This window comes from Drosophila rhopaloa, unplaced genomic scaffold, assembly GCF_018152115.1.
Source record: "Drosophila rhopaloa isolate 14029-0021.01 unplaced genomic scaffold, ASM1815211v1 contig_163, whole genome shotgun sequence".
In the NCBI taxonomy this organism is placed as follows: domain Eukaryota; kingdom Metazoa; phylum Arthropoda; class Insecta; order Diptera; family Drosophilidae; genus Drosophila; species Drosophila rhopaloa.
The window spans coordinates 7,810,807-7,838,382 of NW_025335043.1; the positions used below are offsets into that span (position 1 = coordinate 7,810,807).

At 40.3% G+C, this 27,576-nt stretch overlaps 4 protein-coding genes across 4 annotated transcripts in view; all 4 read right to left on the minus strand.

The window, feature by feature from the left end:
• The window catches only part of LOC108053284 (division abnormally delayed protein), a 70,636-nt gene extending 64,718 nt beyond the window's left edge, over positions 1-5,918 (minus strand). The window contains exon 1 of the mRNA XM_017135885.2: positions 4,893-5,918. Coding sequence (XP_016991374.2) covers positions 4,893-5,175 — 283 coding nt within the window. The 5' untranslated portion in view covers positions 5,176-5,918. The remainder of the gene's footprint in view (positions 1-4,892) is intronic.
• An 18,703-nt stretch (positions 5,919-24,621) lies between these two features.
• Positions 24,622-25,490, minus strand: LOC108053278. Its single transcript, XM_017135879.2, has 2 exons — positions 24,949-25,490; positions 24,622-24,883 (listed from the first exon to the last, which is right to left on the minus strand). The coding sequence occupies exons 1-2, from the start codon at positions 25,479-25,481 to the stop codon at positions 24,718-24,720; spliced, it is 699 nt and encodes a 232-aa protein (XP_016991368.1). The 5' UTR covers positions 25,482-25,490; the 3' UTR covers positions 24,622-24,717.
• A 185-nt stretch (positions 25,491-25,675) lies between these two features.
• Positions 25,676-26,418, minus strand: LOC108053282. The gene is made up of 2 exons (XM_044457881.1): positions 26,090-26,418; positions 25,676-25,969 (listed from the first exon to the last, which is right to left on the minus strand). The coding sequence occupies exons 1-2, from the start codon at positions 26,401-26,403 to the stop codon at positions 25,831-25,833; spliced, it is 453 nt and encodes a 150-aa protein (XP_044313816.1). The 5' UTR covers positions 26,404-26,418; the 3' UTR covers positions 25,676-25,830.
• Positions 26,419-26,477: 59 nt separating this feature from the next.
• On the minus strand, positions 26,478-27,480 carry LOC108053270. Its single transcript, XM_044457880.1, has 2 exons — positions 26,807-27,480; positions 26,478-26,748 (listed from the first exon to the last, which is right to left on the minus strand). Exons 1-2 carry the CDS (start codon positions 27,346-27,348, stop codon positions 26,583-26,585), a joined length of 708 nt encoding a protein of 235 aa, XP_044313815.1. The 5' UTR covers positions 27,349-27,480; the 3' UTR covers positions 26,478-26,582.
• Positions 27,481-27,576: the final 96 nt, after the last annotated feature.

Below are 27,576 nucleotides of genomic sequence, written 5' to 3' on the forward strand. Positions count from 1 at the left end.
GTTTGTTTGTTTGACGAATTTACTGGTGAATGTTTAAAAATAGCTGCTGGCAGCAGGTACCAAGCGTGAGATACAAATGTATCTACTACCTGTCCGTGCCGCTGCCTAGACGAATTTCACACATTTTATGGCTCTAAGGGGGCGCATCCAGCAAATACAGATACAGACAAAGAGGCCAGCGCTAAATATTTAATTGGTTGCCATTCGAAGTTTATCTTATCGCCGGTCGACTTGCAGGTACTTCTTATCGGAGAATGCATTCCACCTTTATCGACTGGGGACAAACATGAAGAAGGGCTAGAGCAATAGCATGTCCAAGCGGAAGAGTCCAACAAGTTGACAACTTCCTTTGGACAAGCTTTGAACCTACTTAATTGCTTCCACTTTGGCTCGATTCTAATTAAAATGTGCGCACAGCACGACGACCTTTGGCAACCGAAACACAACCCAAACTGGTTCAGCTTTAAGCCAACCCGAACTGAACTCAACATGCCTCATGAATGAAAATGAGATATGTAGTTTACAGAACCAACGAAAAAATTGTCACTACCTTTCATGTGTTATGTGTTCCTGGAAATCGTTTTGTTCCCTCAATGAGCACTCACACACCTGACAAATGAATGAGAGTTAGACGATGAAATATTTCACCAATTTGAATGCGAGCAGTCGACAACATCTGCTGAGTCCATGGATCTGTGAAAACTACCAGATTCCCCGCGCGCAGAACCCAGAAGGCCAATCGATGACATCATTCCGCCTTCGAAACAAATATCTCAAATTAAACAGAACTCGAACACTGAACCGAACACTGGAAACCGAACCGAGCCACTCTCGAATTGCCTTTTGTATTGAGGTCAGATGTGTAAAAAACACAAAATTAAAGCAAACATTAAGAAAGTAGCCACATACAAAGGCAAGATTTTTATGTTTTGCTGTCTGTTATTTGCTTTTTTTCGCCTTTTTTATATGCGTGTGAAATCGATGGGCATGGGCGTCGTTAATTTTAATTGAAACTAATTAGCGCAAATATAAAAAAAATCTAAAATGATTTTTTTTGGCCTTTTGTAATTTCAGCAATCGACTGGAATGTTGATGAAGACCTTTGTTTCAAGCATTAAGTTGAAAGAGGTTGTTACAATTTATGGGAACATAAAACGCTTCTCTAAGATTGATGATAAACTTTTGAGCACCGAAGTGTAGGAAGAGGTTTTCCAGTATCTTATCAATAGTTAAGCTTTATACTGTGACTTTATGCTGCCTAATAAATGTCGGATATTGTCCCTAATGAAGATTGGTTTGTGCTCTAAAAAAATATCTCGCTTACAATTAAATATTGCTTTGACTTAAGAGTTTAAATTGAATTTGTAAAGGAGAACTGCAACATTAATGTTTATTACCTCCTTGGCGGTGATTTATCGATCTGTGACTTATTTTACAGACCCCTTCTGTAAGTGAATTTCCCACGTTTTAGCTTTTCAAAAACATTAAACAAAGACGTGCCGTAATGAAGGGCGATTAAGCCAACTTTTAAGCCACTATCCCCAAGCCCATCGACTATTTTTACTTGACTCTGTGGAAAGCGGAGTAGAAAACTCATTTCTAACCATTAAGCAACTGGACGAAACCTTCGTAAACTACTTAAAACGCAGTCGTAATTAGTTTTGCGTCCAGCACCAAATCAATTAAGAATTTTGTCTGGCTTAGGGTTTAATTGATCGGGTGAAAGAGGCAGCAATTAAACTCAACTGAAAAGAACTCAAAACTTAATTGATGAGATAAGTTCATCCGATGAGTGTTCTACGCTTGAATGGAGGTGGTCATCGATCTAAAAGGGTAGCTGAGACTGCAACTGGAACCGAAATAAATTTTTAATTATCTACCAGATATTCCGGACAAAACATGTATCTCATGAATAAAACAACAAAATAAGAAACGAGTTTCTTGGGCTATTGGAATTTGGCTGACGAACTTTACGATCGGCTCTACATATAAGTGTTATGGATCGTTTTTTGGTTCTGCTTGATAGGTTTTTGCTGATGTTTTGTCACATTTATGTTTGCAGTTAAGCCTTAAGTGGTGTTCTATGCCATTTGCCATCACTCGGAATGGAACTTTAACTTTTAATTGGCAGAGCCAAACAGAAGAGCTCTTCCCTTAACCACTAATGATTTTTCGTATGGGGTATTTGCGCAGTTTTCGAGTTAATTAAAATTTTTACCCAGGGATGCGCTCCTTTTGAAGACATAACCCACGCACCCAAAACTGCAGGCATGCACACATGCACATGGCCCATGTCATGGAATCCGTTTGAAAAAGTTGTCTGGTAAGCAGTTTTCCCCATTTTCCCCCGCCTTTCCCCTCGCTTTCCACGCTCCAAACGAGTCACGTTTGCCTTTGCCTTCTCTATTTGCACTTTTCACTTATCTAGCCAGGCGGCACACACAGTCGCAGGCGGAGATACGCGGATACACGGGCTCATATCTCATAGTTTGCTCTAATTTCTGTTGCGAGTTGCTTAAATATTTAGTAACACGGCCGGTGTATGGAAGCATTGGAACTGCCTTAGCCTAAAAACAGATACTCGTTGGCAAACAGATACAGATACTGCGCGATATGATTAGATACTGCAGCAACGACTTCCTGTTCGTCTTTCTAAGGCGTTAATGTTCATGTTAATGGGCAGGGAATATAACTTTTTTTCGGCATTCCTATACGTGCTGTTGTTTGGCCAAAAGCAACTCAATTAGCAGTCGAGTGGTGTGTGCAATTAAATTAAAATTTAGTTTTATGTCGAGCGCCTTTACCTGGAGCTGCACGGAAAAAGCGACATAGCCGGCAGAACAATTTCTCGTATGCACGGCACCGACATGAGATTAGCATCACAAACAGCACATAAACGTAAAAGTAACACACTCGAGAGCAAACAGAAAGAGATATAGATGGAGATACGGATACTAGCTGTATGGATACAGATACAGATACAGATACATTGGCGGGGCATAAATAACACGGAGGCGGAGGGCGCAAGTGGAACTGTGTAAACAGTAAATAAATGTCGAAAACAAAGTTCGGCATACTTAAGCAGGAAGGAGCAACGACCAGGGCATGGATACTGAGATACATGGGTGCTGATCGGAGATACGGCGGCTGGAATGGACTGAACTGGCATTAGCCAAATTGAAATTCCTCAAAGCCGACGCTAATAACTTCCAACTACCAACTCAATTGGACGAGCATTCAGGTGGATAAGTCTTTGAGACACACAAACATGCACTTGTAACTCTCGCTTGCTTCTTCACACTTTGATGGCAATGCGGGCTGCTCAGCAATGTATCTCGTAGATACTTCTTGGCGTTAACTACCTGCGTGTGGGAAAGATAGAAAGAAAAGAACGAGCGACGAACTACAAAAAAGAACCTCTCCACACAGGTAAGCATTGCAGGGGCAAACTTGCAACATCATCGCCAGATACATTTGTATTCCAGCCGAGTCGTTTGCGGCTGTGTATCATGTAATTGTGCGTAAACGCGTAAATACCAAGTCAAGGTCGGTTAATCAATAATAATTATTTTTCACTCAATTACACGTCTCTGTGGCACAGATATACATTCTTCGCCCGTTTTCGGCCGCTTTTCTGATCTTATCCGATTGCCTCGCTTTGTTTGGTCTCTGGTCTTTGGATTTCGGTTTTATTTCTGCCTTCGTTTGCCAGCCCAACAGCACTCATGTGTGAAATATGCATAAACAAAAATATGTCGAGTATCTGGTGGATATCGGTGTATATATTTATACACCTCCCATAGCCTTCACACAGTTTGGCTTCAGATGCGTGCCACTTGATATGGCACTGTCGAGAAATCAGAATAACAAATGACGCCGCCTGTGTATCTTTGTATCTGCGAGATGTAATGAACCTGCCCCGGCCAAAAACTTTATCCACGGCCCGTCGAAAACTTTCCGAGGCGTTGCTCAATGCGCAATCTTCTAATTGCAAACGGCGCCCGGCTGTTCAGCTGTTCGAGTGGTCATAGTTCGCCTCGAGTGGCTGCCCGCTCGAGGACTTCAGTCAGTTCAATGAATTTGCATATGCTTCTAGTTTCTGGCGGGGATCGGAGGCCGGATGAGGGGCTGGGATGAACCAGAACCAGAAAGAAGAGAAATTGCAGCTGCAAGATGGCAAAACTTTGGCTGACGCGCGATTTACCCGGTTGAAGTATTTAAGCCTGATGGCGCGGTTTAAAGTTAAGTCCTACATTGTGGCAATGAATTGTTCACAAAAGGAAAATAGAGTAGAAGAGATGGTTTTCTGGTAGATGAATATCTTTTATCTATGCCAAGATTAATGCAATGTTATAAATTCTATTCGGGCTTAAGATTAACTACGTAAAACCAAACTTATAAAATTGTTAAATTGAACTTCAAAAATTTTGTAATGTGCTTGAGAATATTCATTTCCTCTGTAGATATTATCCTTTTCAAATACTTCCAAAAAAAAAATCATAATATTTGAATCTCACATTTTTGGGTATTCAATATAAAATATTTTATAATAAATCGGAAACCATGAGTGATGGGAAAATATATTTTTTTAAGTTTTGAAAACCCAAAAAAACGTACTGCGATAGTGCGAATTTCGAATCGTCATTTCCCTAAGCTATGAGTTTTTGTCCAAATTTTGCATATATTTATTTTTAACGTCACTTTATGGTTTTGTTTCAAGGGGTTTAATTGTTTGAAAAATATACTAAACTTAATGTTGTGAGAACTAGGAGACGATGCCCAAAGGAACTAATATGTGCCGGTAGATGGGGATGGAGACTCTTAAGCTTCTAGCCCGCATAACTCTGTGTGTGTTCTCGATATCTTGGCCACTGGGCTGATGTGAAACTTACCTTTTTCGTTGTAAGTCCCACTCGACTTGATGTCGAACGTCTCGAAGTACTTCTTGACGACCTCGCACTGGTGGGGCTGTCCGTCCGCCGCGTCCTTTGCCCGCGAGTCCCGCTGCAGGCGACGTCGGTGGTGCGTGGTGGCGCTGTGCTGGTGGTGCTGGTGGTGGTGCACTGAGCTGCCGCCCCCGTCCAAATCCAGGTGCTTGGCGGCTGACAGGCCAACTAGACCGCAGAGCAGGGTGAATAGCAAGAGCTGCGCCAGCCGGATGCTCCTGGCCGCCATTTTGATGGATGATTGTTGCGAAATTTGCGATTGAACTCTGAGATTTATCTTTTAAACCGCGAATTGGGGATTGCGATTTATCTGGGCACCACTATTCGCTTTTCGTATTTACTTCTGCATGCTGTCTGGTGAACAGCTGTTCGCGGCAACACACACAAATGCACTTGCCGGCTAACACGCACACACACTGAGACACACGGCCAACAAATACGAGCGCACAAAACAAAAGGCCCCAAAAACACGCGTTAGCAATAAAAGTGGTAGTAAACGTGAGCTGGTGGGCGGTTAAGGAGGAGGACGAGGAGGAGGAAACGCTGAGAGCGCGGAGTTTCTCTTCGACGCCGCTAGAAAAATTGTGCAAAAAATTACGCGCGTGTCTGGCACTTTTTGTTTTTCTTTTATTTTTTATGTGTAGTTTTCAAATGGTTGCAAAAATTTCACAAAAATATTTTCCGAACTTATTCAAGAGATTTGCTCAGAGACTTTCCATGACATAACATACGTAAATAGTACTCAATTCCTTAAGCAATTGATTTGCCAGCGATTGCGTTTTGTTTTTGCTTTCGGTTTGTGTATTAATGTCGGCGAAAATAGATTTAATTGCGAGGCTTCTTGGCAACCTTAGCCACCGGCGTTCGCAGGTCGAGGAATTGCACTCGCCTTATTTTGTAGCACTTTTCCGTTCGAAATTCGCTTCGAGACTTTTCAGTTTTTCCGCGCGCGCAACGAACCTTTCACGACGAGCATCAAGAACCGATTGACTTGGCCACTCCGCATCCACATCAACCATTCGCCGTGAGTGCCCCACGAAGCGAAAGAGAGGCAGGTTGAGAGAGAGCCGAGTACTCGGTGACTAAGAGAACACCCCCATATGGTGACTCTGTTACGGACTAAAGAGAAAAGAGCGGGCACATGGCACGAGAACAGATGTTGGCACAGTGGTGCAATGCTCTAATTAACAGTGGAATACAGCATTTTAGTTATTTAATTATTATAAATTAAACTATATATGGATTACTAATGGCATCGCATCGAATAACAAATTTGTAGGGCTCAAGCTGACAATATTTACTACTTTTAATCCAATACAGCATGTATTGACCGATTAGGATAATAATAGGTTTGATTAAATTTAAAAATTGTGCACTTAGCAAAAAACTACTAATCAATTGATTAGCAATTACAAATCGTTATTATTAAAACTATTAAATTGTTTATTTAATTTATAATAAGTATAAGTATTAAGTATAAACATTATACGTTATTAATAAATGTATGTGGATGTTTTCCTACATCTTTAATTTTTATATTCCGCTTTTATTCATAAATTTATATTATTTTCTTTGAAACATACATATGAGTAATGGAAAGTCAATATATGTCAATATTTATTTATATTTAAATACCACAAACTTCTTTTTAGATATGACGCATCCCCAACATATCTTCGTGTATCCTGTTTACACCCTAGCCATTTTAATTATTGGTTAAATTTATTTATGGCATCCGACATTTCACTAAACCAAATTCAAGTTTCCCACTTGTGAATCATCTGCCAGGAGCTGGCTTGATTATTTTCTTCCCCTGGCCAGTGGGCCTAAATATTTATTCGAATTCTCGAAATACTCTTCTAAAAGCTTTCAACGGTGGTTCTCTGCAATTTGCATATTCAACGTAAATCAATCCATCTCACAGTGGTCTTCTCGTGTTCTCGGTGGCTTTCAATCCGGGCTTTTATCGATGCCGCTGGAAAAAATTTGCATGCTCGGTTTTAATTGATGGCTGAATGAGTTCTAATTTTGTTTCATTGCCTGTGTTTTACGATCGGTTTGATGAACTCGCGGCGCAGGCTCGGATTTCACGCCTTTGAAGAGGCAGTCAGCCAGTATTTTCCTAGGGCTAAACATTTCTATTTAAATGGATAGCCGTGTCATGACCTCGCACAGCACGTGTGGTTGTATCTTTTATTTTCTGGAATTTTTTGCCCTTTGCAATTTGCAAAACGAAGCGATTGTCTTGAGGCTGCAGCAGCGGTGTGGCAGACAATGCACGACCCGACTCTCTTCTGACTTTCACTCGTCACCCCCGCGGGCACCGACCTCGATCTTAAATACCTCGGCGTCTCGGGGCGTCTGTATCTATTTCTTCATTAACAAGATATGTCCGAGGAGGAGGAGCGGACTTCCCGGTGGTCAGTTGCGGGCGTCCAGCTGGGCGCAAACGCCCTCCCACCCCCCATGGTTGTTTTCCCTTGCCGGTGATATGTTCATCACGAAATGGAATCCTATTCAAATTAGTGTGCGATAAAGAAAGACCTCCCAAAAAATAAGAAGAAAAAAGAGTTAAGACCCGGGGCTAACAGCGAAAAGTGAGTCATGCGAAGCGGAAACAGTTCTCCAATGAAACGTATCCACATCAGAAACAACCATGGTGATGATGATGATAATGATGATGGGATGGCGAAACGGCAACAAAAAACCAAACAAAAAAAACGAGCTGAAAGAGGTGAGGTCGAAAATTAAACACCACCACATCGTTTAGATAAAGTTATAAATTATAATGTACGCCACGGAACGATCGATGAGAGCGAAGGTCCCAAAGAAACCGAAACCGAAACCAAAACCGAAACCCTTTTACTTCTCTCTCTGGCCTTTTTGTATCAGGTAAAATGTAGGCATAATACATAATACATATACCAAGGTGTGTGTTGGTAGGACTGGAATTAAACGAATTTAGTCAAACGGCATCTATAAATTATGGTTCTTCTTTTTCGGCGATCAGCAAAATATGAGCGCTTCGAGTTGTTGGGCCAACTCGAATTTCGTTTAAACGCTTGATTTAGTGCAGCAAAATGTGGCCAAATGTTGGGCTATCTATGCAGTTGTATATGTATCTGTGTGTGTGTGTGTGTGTGTGTGCGCATTCCACAAGCGACAGCGTTTTACACTTGAAATCCTCCGGAGCGGGCCAGAAAGAGATGGCCAGACCAGAGCTCGACCCGGCTTGCCTTTTATCCTGGCACAAACACGTTGGTGGCATTTTCCCTCGGTGTGTGTGCGTGTGTTTGAGTGTTGTGTGTGCTGTGTGTGTGTTGTGTGTTTGTGTGACTGGTCCAACAGGTTCCATGGAGATTCTTCTCCAGTACCGCTCCCTTGTTCCCGAAGACTGGCATGCAGCATTTCTCGTTCTCGGTCTCGTTTTGCACATTTTTGAATTTTATTTTAATTTCTTTTTATTATATTTTAGCTGGCAGGCTGCCCCTTCTTTGGCTCCACACCTCCACCCCCTCCCACCAATCGTCGTTTTCTTGTACTTCGGTCGCTTCGGGTTTCTTCTGCTTCTTTTGGAGTTTGTGCAACTTTTGGGTTTGTTGATTTTCATTCACCAAAAACTGGTTCGACGTTTAAGTTCTTCACTTGGCTTAGACAGGGGTTTTCAAGGAAGTTCTCGTTGTGGCCCCCTCTTTCGCTGTGGAATGTGTGAAGTCATCGAGCTGGGGGCAGAGATTTGAATGCCAGCCTCGTCTTCTTACACTTTTAAAGACCTGGGCGGCACTTGCAGTGCCCGGGCCTTTAAATTCCATACCCACACAGAGTCGCTTATTGCCACACAGATACTCTCACTTACACAGATACTCACGCACACACCTGCCGCCGCTCGAGGGCTGCTCGTTTTTCCATCGAATCTGAGAATCAGTCAAACGAAACAGACATCGATAGCACTTCATCATGTAACAATCAATGCAAGGCCCTACACTGCCAGAAAAGTCCCGAATGGCCATTATTTTCACACCTTGTTATTACCTTCCAACTTATGCCAATTATTTTCGGTAAGCCAAAATTATTAGTGACTTTGGTCGGGGCCAAATCGAGTTGTGTGCACCGTGTAATTGTATTTCATTGCAGGATATTGGATTTTTGTGCTTGATTTGGCACATTGTGATGCGTGTGCCGCCCTCACCTGACATCCACCAAGCCTCCACCACCCCCTTCCAACCCCCTCATGGCCGAGGGCAAGGGTTTCAGCCCAGTTACTTGTGTCAAAAAGTGGTCCTGATGCTCGGTCGTTCGTTCGCTCGTTCGTGTTTCCCCCTTGACCCTTCTGCCTGACAGCTACTTGTCAATGGCCGTGATGAGTGTGCGCCCTGCCTCTCCTTTCCACCCACTAGCCATCCCCTCCCCCCACTCTCCTCTACAACCTGAAGCCTGCACAGAGAAAAATGTATATCTCAATTCAAGGTATTTCAAGACAGGGACTGCAAAAAATCAGGAATATAAATTAATAAGAGTTTTTATAAAATTTGAACATACACCGCGATTTTAATTGTTAAACATTTAACAGGTACTTTATGAAATTTACTTTATATATATGAAATGAATAAAATCTTTATAATATTCTCATTACATGTAGCATATTCTAGAGCATTTTATTATTTGAAATTACCGTTTCATTTTTTTGGTTGCTTGTACATATTTTGTATTGTATTTTAGAATTTTCTTAATTGGGACTTGTTAAATTAAAAGAGCTACAGAATAGCAACTTTTCAAAAAGAAAACTTCTAGGTTCAAGTGATAAAAGCTAAAAAGCAGATTTTGCATTGTTTTAGATATATTTCTAGATGTATAAAATCAGTAAAGTTATTTGTACTCTTAGCATATGTATGATACTGCAGTTATTATGTTTTTATAATCTATTTCACCTAAATCCAAAGTAGGATTTTCTCTATAGTTATTCTCTGTGCAGAATCCCCTGTACAGGTGCTACTAGTTCGAATGGAAGAGCTTTGGGCCAGGTCTGTCAGTGGCAGGAAAACGGATAGAGGAACTGAAACGGGCGGAGTGGATCTGCCTCTGGGTGGGTGAGGGGATTGGGACTGGGATTGGACGGGTATTGGTATTGGTGGATCTCCCTTTGGGGTGGGGTGAAGGTGCGGGGGGTGGCAGGCGAACATCGAGAACGTGTCATTGACAGATTTCAACGCAATTGCGTATGAATGAAATCGATTTTTTTCCTTTGTTCTTGCTCTTGATGATTGGGTCTAGGTTGCTGATAGCTCCAGTCCACGATGATGATGATTGTTGTGATGATAGTAATGACAAAGGCTATGGAATGGAGTGGATCCCTGGGTGGCAGTAATATAAGTCGGTTGTTGATGTCGTCATAAGGTAATAAGCTTAACGTGTCGGATATTTTAATAGAAGAGGAACTTGACTAAGAGGCTGAACTTCTTTTTGAAATATTATTCCTTGTCTTAAATTGAATAAGCACGCTTTTAATTAAGGAGGAATTTCCATATTTCCTTAAGGTATTCTAAAAAGTAGATGTTCAGTGAGACAGAAAGGCTGATCTTAAGATCTTAAATAAAATACAACTAAATTAATCAATTTTAATATTATAAAATCCTTTAGTCTAAATTAACATAAATATGTAGTCCTATTACATTTTATTCTTTGGTTCCCATTTGCTATGCTATTTAGATTGTTGTATCATGACCTTGTGAATAATGATAGTCATAAAATCTAATAATAAATTTGTGTATTTAATTACTCAGACATTAAAAGTCTTTTCAGTTAACGCTCAACATTATATACATTTTGTAATGCCCATTTGCACCCACTTAGATTTATAAATAGAACATTTATAACCTTTTTTTATGCACTCACACCCACTGCCGTCACGAAGTGTAGAACCCGCCCGAGAACCGCAGACACTTTCCCACCGTTGGCCCACTCACTTTTGATGGTCCCCATCATATTTGTATTATCACTTTCGCATCTCGACCGGCGGCTGTGGAGTTCCCACTGCACTCAACGGGCCCAGACTCCTGACCGGGCCCATAAACTAGCCCTCGGCGGCCGATATCACATCGGTTGGACAGATGGACAGATGGACGGATGGACAGAATGCACTTGGCAACAGTGCAACAGTGCTGGGGCCTCAAGAACTCTGCCATAAATAAATACAAGTATATACAGATGCGGCATATAAATACGGGCACAGGGGTATTTATATTTGCCCTACCCATGACGAGTCGATGGCCACAGCCGAACCCAATACCCATCTCCATCCCCATACCCATTACCAATCCCGAATCCAAGCCTTGGCCAAGGTAGAAATTAAGCGTCCCACCGCGAGTTTACACATCATCATCATTATTGTTGCCATTGCCTTTGAGACCGGGTCGCGTTGCTGTTGCTGCTGCTCATGTGTTGCTGCTGTTGCTGTTGCTGCTGCTGCTGCGACTGCTGCTGCTGCCGTTGCAGTTGCAGTCGTGCCATACAGTAAGGCATCCCGAAGCGAAGCTCGCAACGTGTGCGAATGTGTTGCACAATAAATAAAAATATTTATACATGAAACCTTAAATAAAGCATGAGCGACAAAGATGCGAACCAAGTCATCGCTTTGTGGCTGTGGATGTTGCATGGTGGATGTTGGATGGTGGAGCGGCTCCCATCGGCCAAGTGGCAAAAATAATGTCGTGGCATCTGCATTTGTGCAGCCAACAACAACAGCAACCACTGCAGGCAGCAGCCAGCAGCTTTTGCCTACACGAATCTTCAAATTGTTCTTGCCCCGATTCCTTCTCCCCGTTCTTGTTACTCTGCGGATATTTTTGGGCTTACATTTTCTTCATATTGCCTTTCGTTTTGTTTTAATGAAATTTTATAAAGTTATATTAAAATTTAGAATAGTTTTAATTGAATATTTTATATTAAGTTTGGTACTATTTTCATTTTTCATTATGTATTAATGTTTAGCACCTTTATATTTAAAAAAATTTAAAAACTATGCTATTTTTTTTTTTGTTAAAAAATAATTTGGATCAAATTTTTGCTTTCTTCCTGTGTGCTACCCAAATTTCTTTCAACCGAAAGACTATTGGAAGAGATTTGTTGGAATATTACCAAGAGCATAGTTTGTTTTCTTTAGTGAAACTTTAAATTATTTTTAAATTGGAATAGTGTATTATCATATTCTTCAAACCAGAAAGGATTTCCCTTTCTGCATTTTTTACGTTGCCTTTCTGGACTTCTTTTTGTCTTGCCTTTTGTATTGACTGAGGCTGGCAGATGTAGATGCCGATGGTGGTGGGGGCCTGGGCGGGGGCGGGTGCTGTGCCTCGTCATCGTTGTCAGGCGTCGCAGCCCAGCATCAAGATCAAAGCGAAGCCAGAGCCCACTAACTACATCGGCCGAGGAGAACCAACTGAGCAGTGGATCTGACACTGAAGCTGGATTTTGCACAGCGAAAAAAAATCACCAAAATTAGTCATTATTTCAGTCGTTTATCAGAGCCAAATTAGTCTTCCAATGCGACATTTGAAATACCATTGACGTATAAAGTTCTTTAATGAATAATTCCCATATATTAATAGATAGCTGATCTTCATACGACCTTTATTCCTTTTAGTGATTAGACAAAATGGAGATAATGGATAATGTGGTTTTAATATTATAATAGAAAGCATTTACAGAGACTTACTCAGAATCTACTTTTTTATAAAAACAAATTTTCATTGCTATTGATACTAAAAAGGAATATATTTATTATTTTATGAAGATAGGATATTTCTTAAAGATTTTATTTTCAAATATACATTTCCTTAAATGGATGTATAAATATGTGCTTTTCATTTTTTACATAGACCATACAAAAATGAAGATAACAACATGGTAGTGTTACTTCTTATTTATTCTCTCAGTGTATAGCTGAATGTGAAGCTGAGTTCGAGGCTCAGAAGCCGCTGCCGTGACTGCCTCCGTTGTGGTTTCTGTTTCTGCTGCTGCCGCTGCTTCATAGTCAAAGTAAAATAAGAAATAAATCAGTAAATTGGATTGCTTTCTGCTTTTTGCCCGGCTCACAGTTCGCCATTCGCCGATTTCGCAATGCCAACTCTGGCAACTGCAGTTGAGCTTCCTTTGGTCGGTTTTTGCTTTTGTTTTTGTGCCTTGTGCCTCGGCTTCAGTTGGTCCGCCTGTGTGTGCGGGTATGCTGGAATTTCTATGCTTATCATCGGCTCGATCTCACCTGTTCAATTCATTATTTTCTATAAATAAACGACAGGCGTCCGGGCAATTTACATTGCTCTCCAGCTCCGTCCGTCCGTAATTAAGTTGAGCAGCGCGCTCGCATTCGCTTTAGTTGTTTAATAACTCAACGCCGATCTGGGGCCATAGGGTTTTCGGGAAAGGTCAGCAGGCGATGGCTTTGGGTATGGCAATGGCAATGGCAATGCCAATCCATGAAATTCAATATGTATCCCGAGAGCCGTGGCTTCTGGTGCTGCTGCGACTGCTGCGGTGGCCAATTTCGCGAATTCGTGCAACTTCTGCCTGCGCGTCTGCGCATGAAGAGGTCCCCCCAACACACACACACTCGCATCTGTATCAGTATCTGCGTGAATGTATCTGAACGAGCCTGGGCGGCGGCCTCTTTGGCCTGGAATTTCTGTGGCTCGTTTTCTTTCATTTTTGGTACCTAAACATTTTTTCACCGGCCTTTTTTTGAATACGAGTTTTGCTTGTTCTTCTGCTCCTGCCCTCCGCATCCTGCTGCACAAATATGGGCCTATGATAACATTGTCTTCGGCGGAACGCGTGAAAGTTGCTGTGGCCCCAAAAGGGTTCCAGCCAAAGTCCTCACTTTCCACTCTCTGAGTGTGTGTGTAGTAGCTCAAACGTTATCCATAAGACACAAATCTTTGGGCTTTTTATTTATGCCGATTTTGGGGTCTTGCCATTGTCGTGTGTCGCGGCTCCTTATCGCCGATCCCATCGCCTTTGACTTCGCAGGAGGTTGTTCTGCTCAAAATTTGTTGAACCACATTATGTTGATGGAATATTTGTATACCCGATCGGAATCTTATCCTTGCATAAGTGTTGTAGCTTAAGATAAAAGCTGGAATGTCATACAAATTTTGAATACTTTTTTATCAAATGGTATATATATGTGTGTCACATTGTAAAGTTCCTAACAATATCTAAAACATTATATCCTACAAAATATCCACAAAGGATCTTAACATAACAAAAATCTGGACTTTTCGTTTTGTAAAAAAGTTTAAAACAAGTCCATTAACTATTTTAAAAAGTTTTTCACACTAAGGATATTTTCTTAGCAATGAATAATAAATTTATTTATGACAAACAACTAGCTACTAAGTGATTGTCCAACTGCTAAAAAAAACTATACATAACTTCAGATTAACTTTCGCTTAGAAAAACTGAAAATCCTTCAGAGTTTTCAGTAAGACTGTCGAAGCTGCCGAAAAAAGATAGGAATAACTTTCAGCTGTAACTTTGCTGGAAAAGTTTTGCGATCCCTTCGAAGAGACAGCCATAAATTCTATAAGATTCCTTGTTCTCCCATCGCTGGCTGGAAAAAGCAGGAAACAAGTTTAATAGTTGCCATCGGTGGCAGCGAAAGGGGCTTAGAGCTTAACAAGATTTTTGCGTACTGGGGCACCAGCTGGGGGGAAAGAACCGCCGGGCTGATGGCGATTGAAGTTTGTCATGAAAAGATTGGCATGCGTGGCTGGAAAATGCGAAAAGTTTTCGGGGCCGGCCAACTGGCTAACGACCCTAGCCTGATTACGTATACGCCCCGTTGCTCTAGCTATATACGTTTTTTTTTTCGCGGCGTGGGAATCCAAGAGATTCGCGACACTGAAAAGCCAAAGTAAAATAAAGAGAGGCGAAACAAAGACGGCCAAATCGGACGCTGCCGAGTCTGGTGGATGGTGCATGAATCACCGCGCCTGCATCGAAATAGAGGTTGAGGATAAGGATGGGGATGGGGATATGGAAAGGGAAGGCCAAACTGGTTCTGCTGGAATGCAGATATCTTCTTGCCCAGCTCCAGACTCCAAGCGAACTGCCCAGGATGCTTCAAGTGCGGCAATTTCATGCCCGTCCGCATCGGAGCTCTGCATATTAAATATTTAAGGCAACAGTCAGAACCAAAACCAGAACCAAAAGGCGAACCAAACCGAGCTGAAGAGTCCGCACTAATTTAGTGCGATTTGCACACCCAGCCAACGGCATGCATGCGGCAACCACAAATTTTAATTAACCGAAACAATGGCGGTGTTGTTACATCAAAGGCAACAACATAATCAGAACGCAAATGCCGAGTGGGGGATGCAACCGCAATCCTCTGGCGGTCCATCGAACACCGACTAAATGACCACGAAATTACAGATGCAGATGAGCAGTGCCAGTGAAGGAATCTGATTTGGTGAGACATTCTCACACACGGCACGGAATGTGGGTCTTATTCGAAGTCCGTTTCATAAAGTAAACTTAGCGAACTTCAAAAATAAAATATCTTTTAAAATAACCTTTTTATAGGCTTACAACAGCCCTGAATAACAGACTCATTTATAATATTGATTTAAAGTAATTGCAGCTTTTCAATAAATTATATAATTTATAACATTTGTTTTTAAGATGAAAAATATACTAATTATTATGTGCTTTAATAGTTATTTTTAATTGCTTTGCAAATTGATTCAATAATATGTTTTTGATTTAATCTAAGCTTTTTTCACAGGCATTTTTTATTAGTAATAAATTATTGGAAACAAATAAAAGTTGTTTAATAAGCAAAGTATACTGCGGAAAGCTAATTAAATAGATTAATAAAAGCTTTTTATTGGACTTCATTCTACAAGCCATTTAGGATAATTGAAAAGGTTAATTTCAATTTAAAAATAAAATGTTTATTTGCTGTGCTTTTGGTTTGAATTCACCTCAAAATGAGTCACATGAATCGGCGACCTTGATCCGCTTTCGCTTTAGACCAACAGACTACCAAAGAGGTTGGCCAACTGAAAAATGCATTACGCAGCTTCAATCGATATTTGGCACTGTCGCTTATTTTGCTGCTGCTCGGGACAAGGTCGTCTAAGCAGGCGCTAGAAAAAGGGGGTGGCAGCCCGAAAACGGTGACCAAATGGCTGGTGGAGCAGCCTTGGGACTTCCACTGGCGCCAGCCACGGCAATTGCAGCTGCGTCACTGCAGGAGAGGATTCCCAAATGCAGGCCATGACGTCAGTCACCGGATTGGGATTGAGTCAACAACGACGACAATCAACTGCCACAATCCCAATGGGAGACATTGCTGGCGATGCTTGTAATGCTGGTGATAAATGATTGAGGCCAAGTGGAAAACATCGCACATACTTGGATACTTTATTTATGACTTCGCAGATGAGTCTCGATACAAATTGCATTTAATTGCCTCACGTTATGCAAAGCAATTCAATGCTATTCATGGCTAGAAATATTACTATTGTAAATGAATTAGTGCTTTGATGCTCTCGGAAAATATTTATTTATTTATTAAGCAATCTCAGGGGTTTGAACTTAAAAATGTTTTGAAACAAACATCATTAAATAACCCGCTAAATCATGAAATTGTTATTAAACCTTTTCAGCAAACAAAAAAATAAATAATTTAGGGGCACGTTGATAGATTCATGAAAATTCTATCATTTTTTTTAGTTAACCAAAAGAGCGTGGTATAAAAAAATGAAATCAATAACTGAGATGCCCATTTACCCTTTTCTTTCAAATCACACTCAATTATGAATGAATGTGCGTGTCAATGGAAACCTCTTTTTTTGCTTTTTGCTGAACAAAATAAACAAATAAATTCATTAAATTAAAACAACAGTCTATTAAAATATGCTTCGTGGTTTTTTGGCAAATTTGATGGCAAACAAAAGTGAATATTACACATTATATAAATTACTGCCCCACGACAGTGCAAATATAAACGTGCACCAGTATATTTATTACGTATACCCCATCGCAATAACAGTCATTAAATGAGGCGCCACCGCCATCAGAAAAGGCGACAGTATGTCGATTGATTAAATGGAAGGAGGCGGTGGCGATGGCAAATGCCATTTACATTGATTAAATATTTTGCCGGCCAATAGGTATTTGACCGTTTCTGATTGAGAGCTCGGCAAACAAATGCTGATCAAAAATAAAGAGAGAAGTGGACAAATTATATATTTGCGGTGCGGCGGCGGCGTTTTAATTTAATTCGCGTTCATTGCATCGCAATTTTCGCAGCAAAATTGCAATTAGTGGCAATTTAAGCGCATTTCCTACGCATGCAGCATAAAATTAAATGGGAGTCTGGTTGACTGGGTGACCGAGTGGCTGAGTAACTGAGTGGTTGAGTAACTGAGTAGCAAAGTGACCCACTGACGAGCAGGCGGAACTCCACGGAGGCCAATTGGCCGCCCTCAAGAGCGTCTGAGTGTCCGGCTATTTGACTAATGAAAGTATCGCAGTGAACGGCGAAAGTAGCCCACTCTCACAGGCCACTTAATGGCTCTATTTGCCAGCGGCAAATGACCCACCCACCCACTTGTCGCCCAATACCCCCTCCCCTCTCCCCATCCCCCTTGGGCAGTTGTGCAACGTGGGCCTAGTGGTGGAGGTGAACTGCAAAGCTGCAAATTATTCCAATGTGGACACCAGTGAACGCTGCCCACACTCCGCTATTGCCACATGATTTATCAACTGAAATCCACACGCGAACTGAGTTTATATGATCTGCTTGGGTTGCACAGAGAAAAGATATCAAATTATGTAATAATATTATTTAACAATAAATAGACATTGAACAATTAATAAATGGGAACTTGGATTCCTTTAGTGTTTTATTAAATTATATGTGGACTAAGCCACACTTAAATATTTCGCAATTCTTTACTAATAAATCGTTGGAAATAATACATGCTTAATATGGTCTTCCAAATTGATTATGTTTATCATAATCTTTTGTTGCAGAATCCAAATAAAATATTCTGAAAATCAATGAACTATTTTTTAGTACGTCGCTTTTTGTAATTGCTTGTGTAAATATTAAATTTTTCTAGCTCTAAAATACTTTAAATAGTACTAGTCACAATGTCCTTAAGCTTTTTAAAATTACTCAATGTTGACATTCCTCTTTTGCATCATTGTAAAAAAACATTTTATACAGTTTCATTACTTAATTAATGGTCTAATAATACGAAACAGTTTTATAAATTTTAATTGTATGTTTTTTCGAGATAATTTTGTTTTGTATTACGAAAAAGTATTATTCTAACGATGGATTTTTCTCTCTGCACGGAGACTTAGAACTGAAAAAGGGGATATTTATATACCCACGGATATGCCACAGATTTGGCGTTGTGTGGGCCCAGTCGACTCAACCGAATAGATAAAACACACATATCGGATAAGTGCTCGTTTCGATAGCAGCCGTCACAATGTTTGACTTTTATAAAATAATTTACTTACAATTTGCACATGTCAATCAGCAATTGCCTGCGACAATTGTCGTTTCCAGCGGCAACTGGCGATCCATTTGAGCATCCATTTTGTTCCCACACCGAATGGCTGATTTATGGATGGTCAGATGCTCTGTCACCCATCTGGGTTCCGCATTCTTCAGAGCGGCTATCGTGCGTTATTAATGCTCGTCGTCTGCCATTGAGCTTTGACTGGCCATGGGGACTCAGGAGAAGGAGATTCTCGCGGCTCCATATGGTAAATTACAGTCATTTGCATGGCACATTGCAATCTATTTTAATTGATGATAGGAATTGATGTTTCGGTAGAAAACATGGCAGATAACGAGTTTTCATACTTAATAGACTATGCATCTACTTAAAATCAATGCTTGTCAAAAGTTTCATTCGTGAAAATTAGTGTATTTAAACTATTCAATTAATTTATTTAAATTGGAAACGGTTTTTATACAAGGCAAAGAAAAATGTGGGAAAATTAACTGTTCATTTGGGGTTTCATGTGAAAATTAAAATTATTCAACCTGGATTTAACTTAATTAATCGTTTCTGCAAAAAAAAAACACTCAGAAAACAATTTGCCACTGCATTTTGCAATGCTCCATAAAGTTTAGCCATTCTATATTATGGCGGGCTTTAAATAGCTAACAAATCTGCGAATAAAAAGCAAAACAAATTGCAACCCAACAAATTTGCATCAAACAACGCATTAAAGGCATAAAAAACTAATGGACTTGAATAATTAAGAGCTGACCTGCATTTGTCTGCTAATCACAGCTCGTTGCAAATGGTTGTGTGTCGAAAAGTTTGACAGCCATCCACGCACACTTCATTTGGTCATTTGTGACAATCACCAAAACACCAAAAATAACGATATATTTAATGGCGATACATTAACACACGCACTTAAATGACATTATACAAAGTTAGTTTGCAAATTAAGTTATTTTTTTTGTTGCAGCTTTTATGAAACGTCATATCAAGCATGCAAATAAATATTCTGGGAAAATAAGATTAACATATCCTTACACAACTCAATAAAAATGAAGCAGATAGTTTATTGACATTAGAGCCGGCTTAATTTATGTGATTAAGATATCCTCTTTCGCATAAGCTTTAAATTGAGAATATTGTCGATAAAATCACTTTTTAAGCTGATTAAAATTTTTCACCGCTTCAAACGGAACATTTTAAAGTGAAATAATGGTTTAACGTTGACAAGCGGACTTAACGATACTTGTATTTACAATTCATTATCAATATGAAAACCCATCTGTTAAACACATTTCCATAACGCCCATTTTTAAGGGATTTACTTAAATTTGCATCAACTATTTATGAATGTGTTTGCAAGTCCATAAATGTGAGCCCACAAGGTGCTGACAGTGACAGTTCGGGACAGGTCAAAAGAGACGACTGTGGCAGTCTGTCATTCCGGCTGCTGACAGTTCCTTTTGCCGGCATAGTTCACAGCTCACGGCATGTGACGCATTTGCCACTGCGCTTCATTATGCAGGTCTTCCGCTCCCATCTCCCCATCTCCCTATCTCCCGGAATCCCCGACTTGCCGAATACCACCTATCCTTCCTTCCTGCACAACGCCACATGCCAGACATTCTACATCTCGTCCTTCAGCACCAGTGATGCAAATCTCATAGCTATTTTACTAAATTACATAAATACAGGTACTTATGTTACACGTATATTTGTACAAAATTACATCCCAATCATTTGAAAGTATAAAACACGTATACCCAGCCTTTTTTTTTTAAAATTCGGAAAAATACAAACTAAGATTAAATAAAGATTTTTAGAGCATAAAGCCACAATTATTTTGAGATATGCCACTTTGGAATCGGAGATCTGTAAGAAAAGTTATGGGCTTAAAAGTGCAGGTTTTTGGTCACTTTTCTGCAAAGCCATTTTTCGAAAATTTGGAAAGGGGTTAGCTCATAAAAATGACGAAAAATCGACCCAAAAATAAAAAACAAGATGATTATACAGATTTTTGGAGGATTAAATCACAATCATTTAGAGATATGCCACTGCAAAATCGGATGTCTCTAAGTAATTTTATGAGCTTTGAAGTGCATTTATCAGGAACTTTCCTTTCTGAATAATAAGGTAAAGGTACTCCTTTTTTAAGTTTAATAAAATAGAAAGAAATATATAATTTATTTGAATTTGGGAAGTTCTTTAATGACTTCGTTGCTTTATTATTTTCTGAATAAAAATCTTTAATTGTACCTCTATGTAAGGATACCAGATAGTACCCAGTACACCACTGTTTACCACCTCGCACCACGTATGGATCCTGTTTGCAGGCACTGTTGTGGGTGGCAACAACTGCGGTCGGGTCGCTGGAATGCGATGCCGCATTATAAAATAATGCATGGGCGTGTGGGCTGCGGCCCCGTTGACCTCATCGCATGGCTGTGTCAAAATTGTTCGACAAGCTCGTGTACTTGAACTGTCAACCTGTGTGGGTGGGTGGGAGTGTGGGTGGTGGGGTCCCGACATGCTGTTGTTCTCGTGTTTACGTGCTCTTGTTATTCTTGTTTTCGGCGGGCAGGATTAACTATCGAGCGGTTTTGCGCACTTTTGCATATTTATAATTGCGAGTCACGTTTAGGGGCCAAGTTTGTTTCGGTTTAAACGGCTCTGTGAACTTGAAACAATTTTTGAATGTTTAAAATATTTTTGGAGCCTATGGCTGCCGGTGAGGTGGAAAAAGATAGATAAACTTCAAACTTAAAGACCTTTTTTATGGAAAGAGATGACAAAAACATTTACTTTAAATCTTAAATTACATTAAAGAAATAACTGAGCTAAATGATTTAAATTAAATATTGTTACTTTGTTATCCAAAAGTTTGTTTCTTTTCTGCTAATGATTATTTATTGCTTATGTTTAGCTAAGATATATTTATAAAACATTAGGCCTTCAAGGGTAATACGTGGTATTCTATTTTAGAAGCATTAAAGTTTCACAGAAAACTAATGCTGCTCAGTGCTTTCCGAAAACTAAATCTATTTCCAGAGTTTCTTCGCTATCTAAAGCTAAATAAACAAAACTATAGTTCAATGTATTTGGCAGTGGAGCCAATTAACCCGAAATTAATGGATAAACAAAGTAATAGGCAACCTGCTCATCGGAATTGAGAAACGAAATAAATTAATTGCAGTCGCCAGCGGCATCGCCGCAGGTGGGCGGTACTATTAGTGGGTTGGGTGGCGTTTGGGTGGCGTTTGGGTGGTGCTTGGGTGGTGCTCGGGTGGTGCTTGGTGGTTTGCAGGGGGCGTAGGCATAACAGGCGCCATGCTGCAGTTTCGGTCGACGAGCCGAAACAACAGATGGAAATAGAACTTTAATTAAAAGCCGAGAGAGCCAGCGGCAACGACAGAAACAGCGCTGCGAGGGGGAAATAAAATAAGCCAACATTCTAATAAGGAAAATAGTTGCTCTCACGCATACAGGCGCCTACTAATACTCAAGCACTGAAAAAAGTAAGAAAATTATTAAGTTGAAAACAATTAATTTTGGAGTTTATTTTAAAATATATTTAATTTTTACTTATATCTTATATATCTTATATTTAGATTAAGTCAACAAATGAAATGAAACTAATGTATAATGTTTTTTAAAACTAGGCTTAATGATAAAACTACTCAGAGAAAATTGAGCTTTAAAAATATACATTTTATTTGCAAAAGCGTTTTGCAGTTGGCCTTATTTCTGGGGGATGGCTCTGAGAGGCCATATTCCGCGCTTTAAGCCGCATTCAGATGCGATGATACATATGTCAGCCGGCGACTAAGCACGCTCCAGATGCCTCGAAGGTGGTTTTAGGCCTGTTGTCGCAGTTCGCTCGCTTCGGGACTTGGCTGCCTATGCATTGCAACTGCCTTAAAGCCGCCTTCTGAACCCGGCTAAAACTAATCGCGGAGAGCTCTGAAACGGGCTGGTTGGCAAGCATAAAAGCCAGCGACAGGTGAAAGGACGCCTCGAGTGGCTGCCACTCAAGACTTTTACCCAACAGGGCTTTAAGATCTGGCCGCGCATTCATCGAATTCGAAATACTACAGTTTCAGGGCCTCGGCGCATACAATTTAATTAGTCTAGTAAGACTTCCTCGTTCTCTCATTATATTAGGGAAAATAATTAATGAATTCATCTGGCCTAAGTGCAGTCCCATTATACTTCAAGCCAGCGAGGATAACTATGACGAGATGGGGACGATGAGGACGTCGCCGAGTCTGTTGACTCTTGACGTTGATGAGTCGCAAGAACAACAAAAAGTTTTCTGGCGGTTGGGAAATATGGCACGGCACATATGCCAACCGAGCGGGAGTACTATGATTACATAGCTGATGAAATATGCATTATCCGCTGGTTTTGGTACAAAAGTTTTGGGTGAAAATAAAAGTTGAGAGCCGTCTGAAATCCCCCAGAAACTCTGTATTTGTCCTACTAAATGAGGAAAACTTTCAAGGAAATTCAGTTAAGGCTGCAATCACAACTGACTCTTTTTTTCAGGATACAAAATTATGCAGGGAAAATATATTTGTATAACCAAAGTTTTTTCATGCTTAACTCTTTAACATGGCCTAGTTAATTTGATTCTTACCATTAATAAAAAAAATTGTATTATTATTATTTTTTAAAAATAAAATGTTACTTGTTTTATTTCAAATTTTATTTAGTAAAGATTTGTATTTTGAATATTCATTGGGTAGACCTCATATGTTGTAGCACTGTTAGCGAAAAATGAACAATACCACATTCTTTTGAGATCTACAAATTTCTAAAGAAAAATATTATTTTCCAAAGCTATTCATAATCTTTAGTCATCGCGGATTTAGCTTAAGTGATTCTATAATTTGCTTTTCTTCTTTTTACGTATCTATATGTGCCCTATCGTCATAAATCTAAATGAAAACGTTTAGGAAGCGAAATCTCCAACGCCTACAGCGAGATTATTACCCTGACAGAAGAAATATAGCATTGCGGTGATATAGATATGCGACCAGGCCTAAAATTAAATTCACCTCAATGCGCCAATTTTGACTCACTGTGTGGTTTGTTATTCTCTTTTAGGGGAACACGAGGAGAATTACCTTAGTGAACCGCAGAAATTTGCTGCAAACGTGTCCATCAGAGTGTGCAAGTCACCTCCACATATGGCCCCGGAATTCCGGCACATACCCCCCCTCCCCAATCAATTGCACATTGTGCACGTAGCCACAGCAGAAACTATGTGCGTGTTTTGGTTGAATTTTGGCAGGAGGAAAAAGGGAAAGGTCGGAGTTGGGTTTTTAGGGGCGTGCGAAATCGAAACCATTGAAACCGAAAGCGCTGAATGAAAACTTTTGTGGCCCAGCCTTGGGATCGAATTGAATTTTCGGTGGCATGCCACCAGGCCACAAACTTTTGCGACCCATGTGGCCGTGTAACTGACCCACATCAACCAAGTGGGAAAATTCGGGGAAAGAGAACCGACAAAAAAAAAATCAGAGAATGTCTGCCAAAGATTTTTCATAGCGTGTTCGGGGAAAAAAAAGTGTAGGGAAAAAAAGTTTGGACGTTAAAGCAACTGGGCACACTTCATAATTGTATGCGAGTTCTCAACAAAATTGTGGCTGCGAGGCCAGCAAAAGTTTCAAGGTGCAAGTGCCAACGGGGCGGATACGTCATAAATGTGGCCTGCCTTTTGCGAGTGGCTGTGGATTGGACGTGAAGCATCTGCTGAAAACAAAATACACCTAAATTGAATGGCGGGAAAATCGATTTAAGTTGCACTCTGTTCATTAAGCCATATCCTGTTAATGAATTGAAAATGGAATTCAAATTGGAGAGGAATGCTACACGCATGTTTCGTGTGGCTGGTGTTTTTAATTTTCATGAAACCTGCTGATTTAGTTTGTTTAGTAAATCTGTTTTTAATTAAATATTAAAACCGTTAAAAGTAATCGTACAGCGTATGCAAAACATTAAATTTCACTTTAAATTAAATCTTTTTTTTGTAATACTAATGAGGCTTTTATGATAATATTATTAAGCCTTTGCGTTGAAAATTTTCGAATTTTGTTAGCACAACAAAATCTTTTTAGCTATCTTGAAAGTATGATATGTTTGCTTTTATAATGCACTTAGTTTATTTGATTAAGATCCCATTGCCCTATGATAAACACCACAATAAAGATACCCTAGCCCTTCAAATTTGAGCTCTACAGCAACAATCGGTTATTTAAAGTCAAACAAGATACTGTATCCGAGCATCTAGCCTGAGTTTGGGTGGTGCAAAGGCGGGAGGTACTGTCAAAGTAAGTATTTCCGGGACAAGTGTATACGTTGCCATAGAATATGCCAGCAGAAGTAAAACAGTTCACATATCTGGAAAAATATTTAATTTAATGAATGATGATATAGGTAAAATAAAGCGCAGTAATTGTACTCACTGTTTGCAGGTAGTTGAGGTAACTCTGCCATAGGGAAATCTTCCGTTTGTTTTAATGGATCGACAATATTCGTTGGCATCTGAGATGGCCGTCGAATCGCAGTTTTGAGGATTGTCTCCAGTGCAGGTTACTGCGAACAAGGTGGGACTGCCGCAGATATTGGGGTTTTCCACGTTGCACACCAAATTCGAGCCGCAACTTCCATTAATCGATGCACTGGGTGTACTTAATCCTAGACACAGGGAGAACGTGTGGCGACCGGTGCAGGCAAACCGATTATCCGAGCTGCACCTATTGCATCCTGTACAAGTTTCGGAGCCTGCCACGGAACTGCAAATAGGTGAACTGGCTGTGCAATAGTAGTCCGTGGGGCAGCTGTACAGGCCTCCAATGGCCACGCCCAACGTGGAGCAGAACTGGAACTCGGTCTCCGATACGCAGGACACGCCAGTGGTCATGTCGCACGTATTGCAGGCTGCTTGGCAGCCCAGGATACGGATACCCACTCCCAGAAAGATCAGTAGACGTAGCATCTTTAAGTGGAACTGCGGAAAGCGAAACCCTGCAACCGAATTTATCCAGTCAGGCTTATCTAATCCAAGTGCACTACTATCTTTTTGCTAATCTTGGCGAGTATCTATTCTATTTTTCTTGACTGCACTTCCTTCACGTGATAAAAAAAAGGTTAACAAAATCAAGTAGTTATTCAATCCAAGTAAGGTCTTGCTTTTGGTAAAAACTTATAACATTTTATTGCTTAAAAACAAAGAAAAACAGACTTTGATACTATAACAATTTTATGCTTTGCATATAATTTCATGTGAATTCCTTTGTTTGTGCTTTTCGGTTTAGATAGCTAGGTACTTCACTTTACAGCAGCAATCAATCGTTAAGGGACAAATATGAGTTAGTACCCGTTTGGGTGGCGCAAGTGTTGGAGTTGCTGTCGAAGTAAGTGGATCCGGGACAGGAGTATACTTTTCCATAAAACAATCCACCAGAGATAAAACAGTATATATACCTGAGAATAAAAGACAGGGAACAATTGCAAACAAAGGAGTATATTCCACTGTATTTAATTTAAATAAACAAAAACGGTATTTATGGTTTATAAACTTATTTAAATAATAGTTTTACTTACTGCTTGATAGAGATATTTGTATCATCCCCGTATGGAAATCGTCCAAGCCATCTTATAGATCGACAATATTCCGTGACATTATCCTCGGATCCTGTACAACTGGCTAAGGTTGCATTGGTGCTGCAAACAGGAGAATTCCCTGTGCAGTAGTATCCTTTGGGACAGGAGTAAAGTTTTCCTTTGGGCACGAAGTTAGCTGAGCAGAACTGGAATTCGGTTGGCGATGCACAAGACTTTTTATGGGTCGAACATGAATTGCAGGCTGCCTGGCAGCCAAGTACTCCGATTCCCAGAAAGATCAGTAAGCGCAGCATTTTTGAATGACACTGAGTTAACTGGATCCCTACCATCAAACTTATCAGCTCTGGTTTATCTTATCAGTGCAGTTTCTACTTTATTCTGTTTTCCCATCGTTTAAAAAGGGCTTATTTAGGGAAAATTTAAATAAATAGAAGGTACATTTTGTGTTATGTGTATTTTTGTGTATTAATTGTCACACCATCTCTAGATTCCTGAGGCCCAAAGTGACGACTCCAAGAGTACATCTTGCCGGCACTGCGGTTTCACAATACTGCGTTGAGCTGTCGAAGTAAGTTTGACCAGGACAGGTGTAGAGACCTCCCCTCCAGTTAGTTGCATTCAGGAAACAATATATGTACCTAAACATTAATTATTTACTAAATAATTTAAATAGATTAGCTCATTTAAAATACTTACTGCTTGCAGGTGGTATTGAGACTAATGCCATAGGGAAATCTTCCATGCTGCTGGACGATGGAACAGTAGGCGGTGGGGGTCAATCCTGTGGTAACTACTCCAGTTTCAGTATCGTCACTGGGACAAGTGGCCTGGGATCCTGCCGAGGGACTGCCACAAATATCCGGATTATTATAATCACAGACCAAATTCACGCCACAGCTGCCCAGGATCAGGGAAGGAGTGGTTGTGCCCAGGCACAAGGAAAAGGTCCTTTCGGTGAGGCAGGCGAAGGTGTTATTTACATTGCAGGAACCACAGCCAATACAGGATCTTAAGCCAATATCTGTGTTACATATTGCGTCATTCGCCGTGCAATAATATCCCGTGGGACACGTGTAAACTGGGCCGAAAGGCAATGTGGCTGAGCAAAACCGGAACGAAGTATTCGATATGCAGGCAACGTTGCTACTACTGGAACACACATTGCAATCCGCCTCGGTTCCAAGTATATAAATTCCCAGCAAAACTCCGATTCCCAGCAAGATCAGAAAGCGCAGCATCTTTAACAGAAACTAGCAATATTGGTGTCAAGCAGGTGGCTTTATGCCCTAGGAGTTATCTTATCACTCGGGAAAACTAGAACTTCCAACACGGAGTTATAATTGCAAGGGGATTAAGAGCTTGTCGGTGAATTTGGGTCAACTTATCAAAGAAACTGAATTAAAGACATGCCATTCAGAAATCTAGTGATGAGTCTTTAATTTTAGTAAGAGTACATGTTTTTCAAT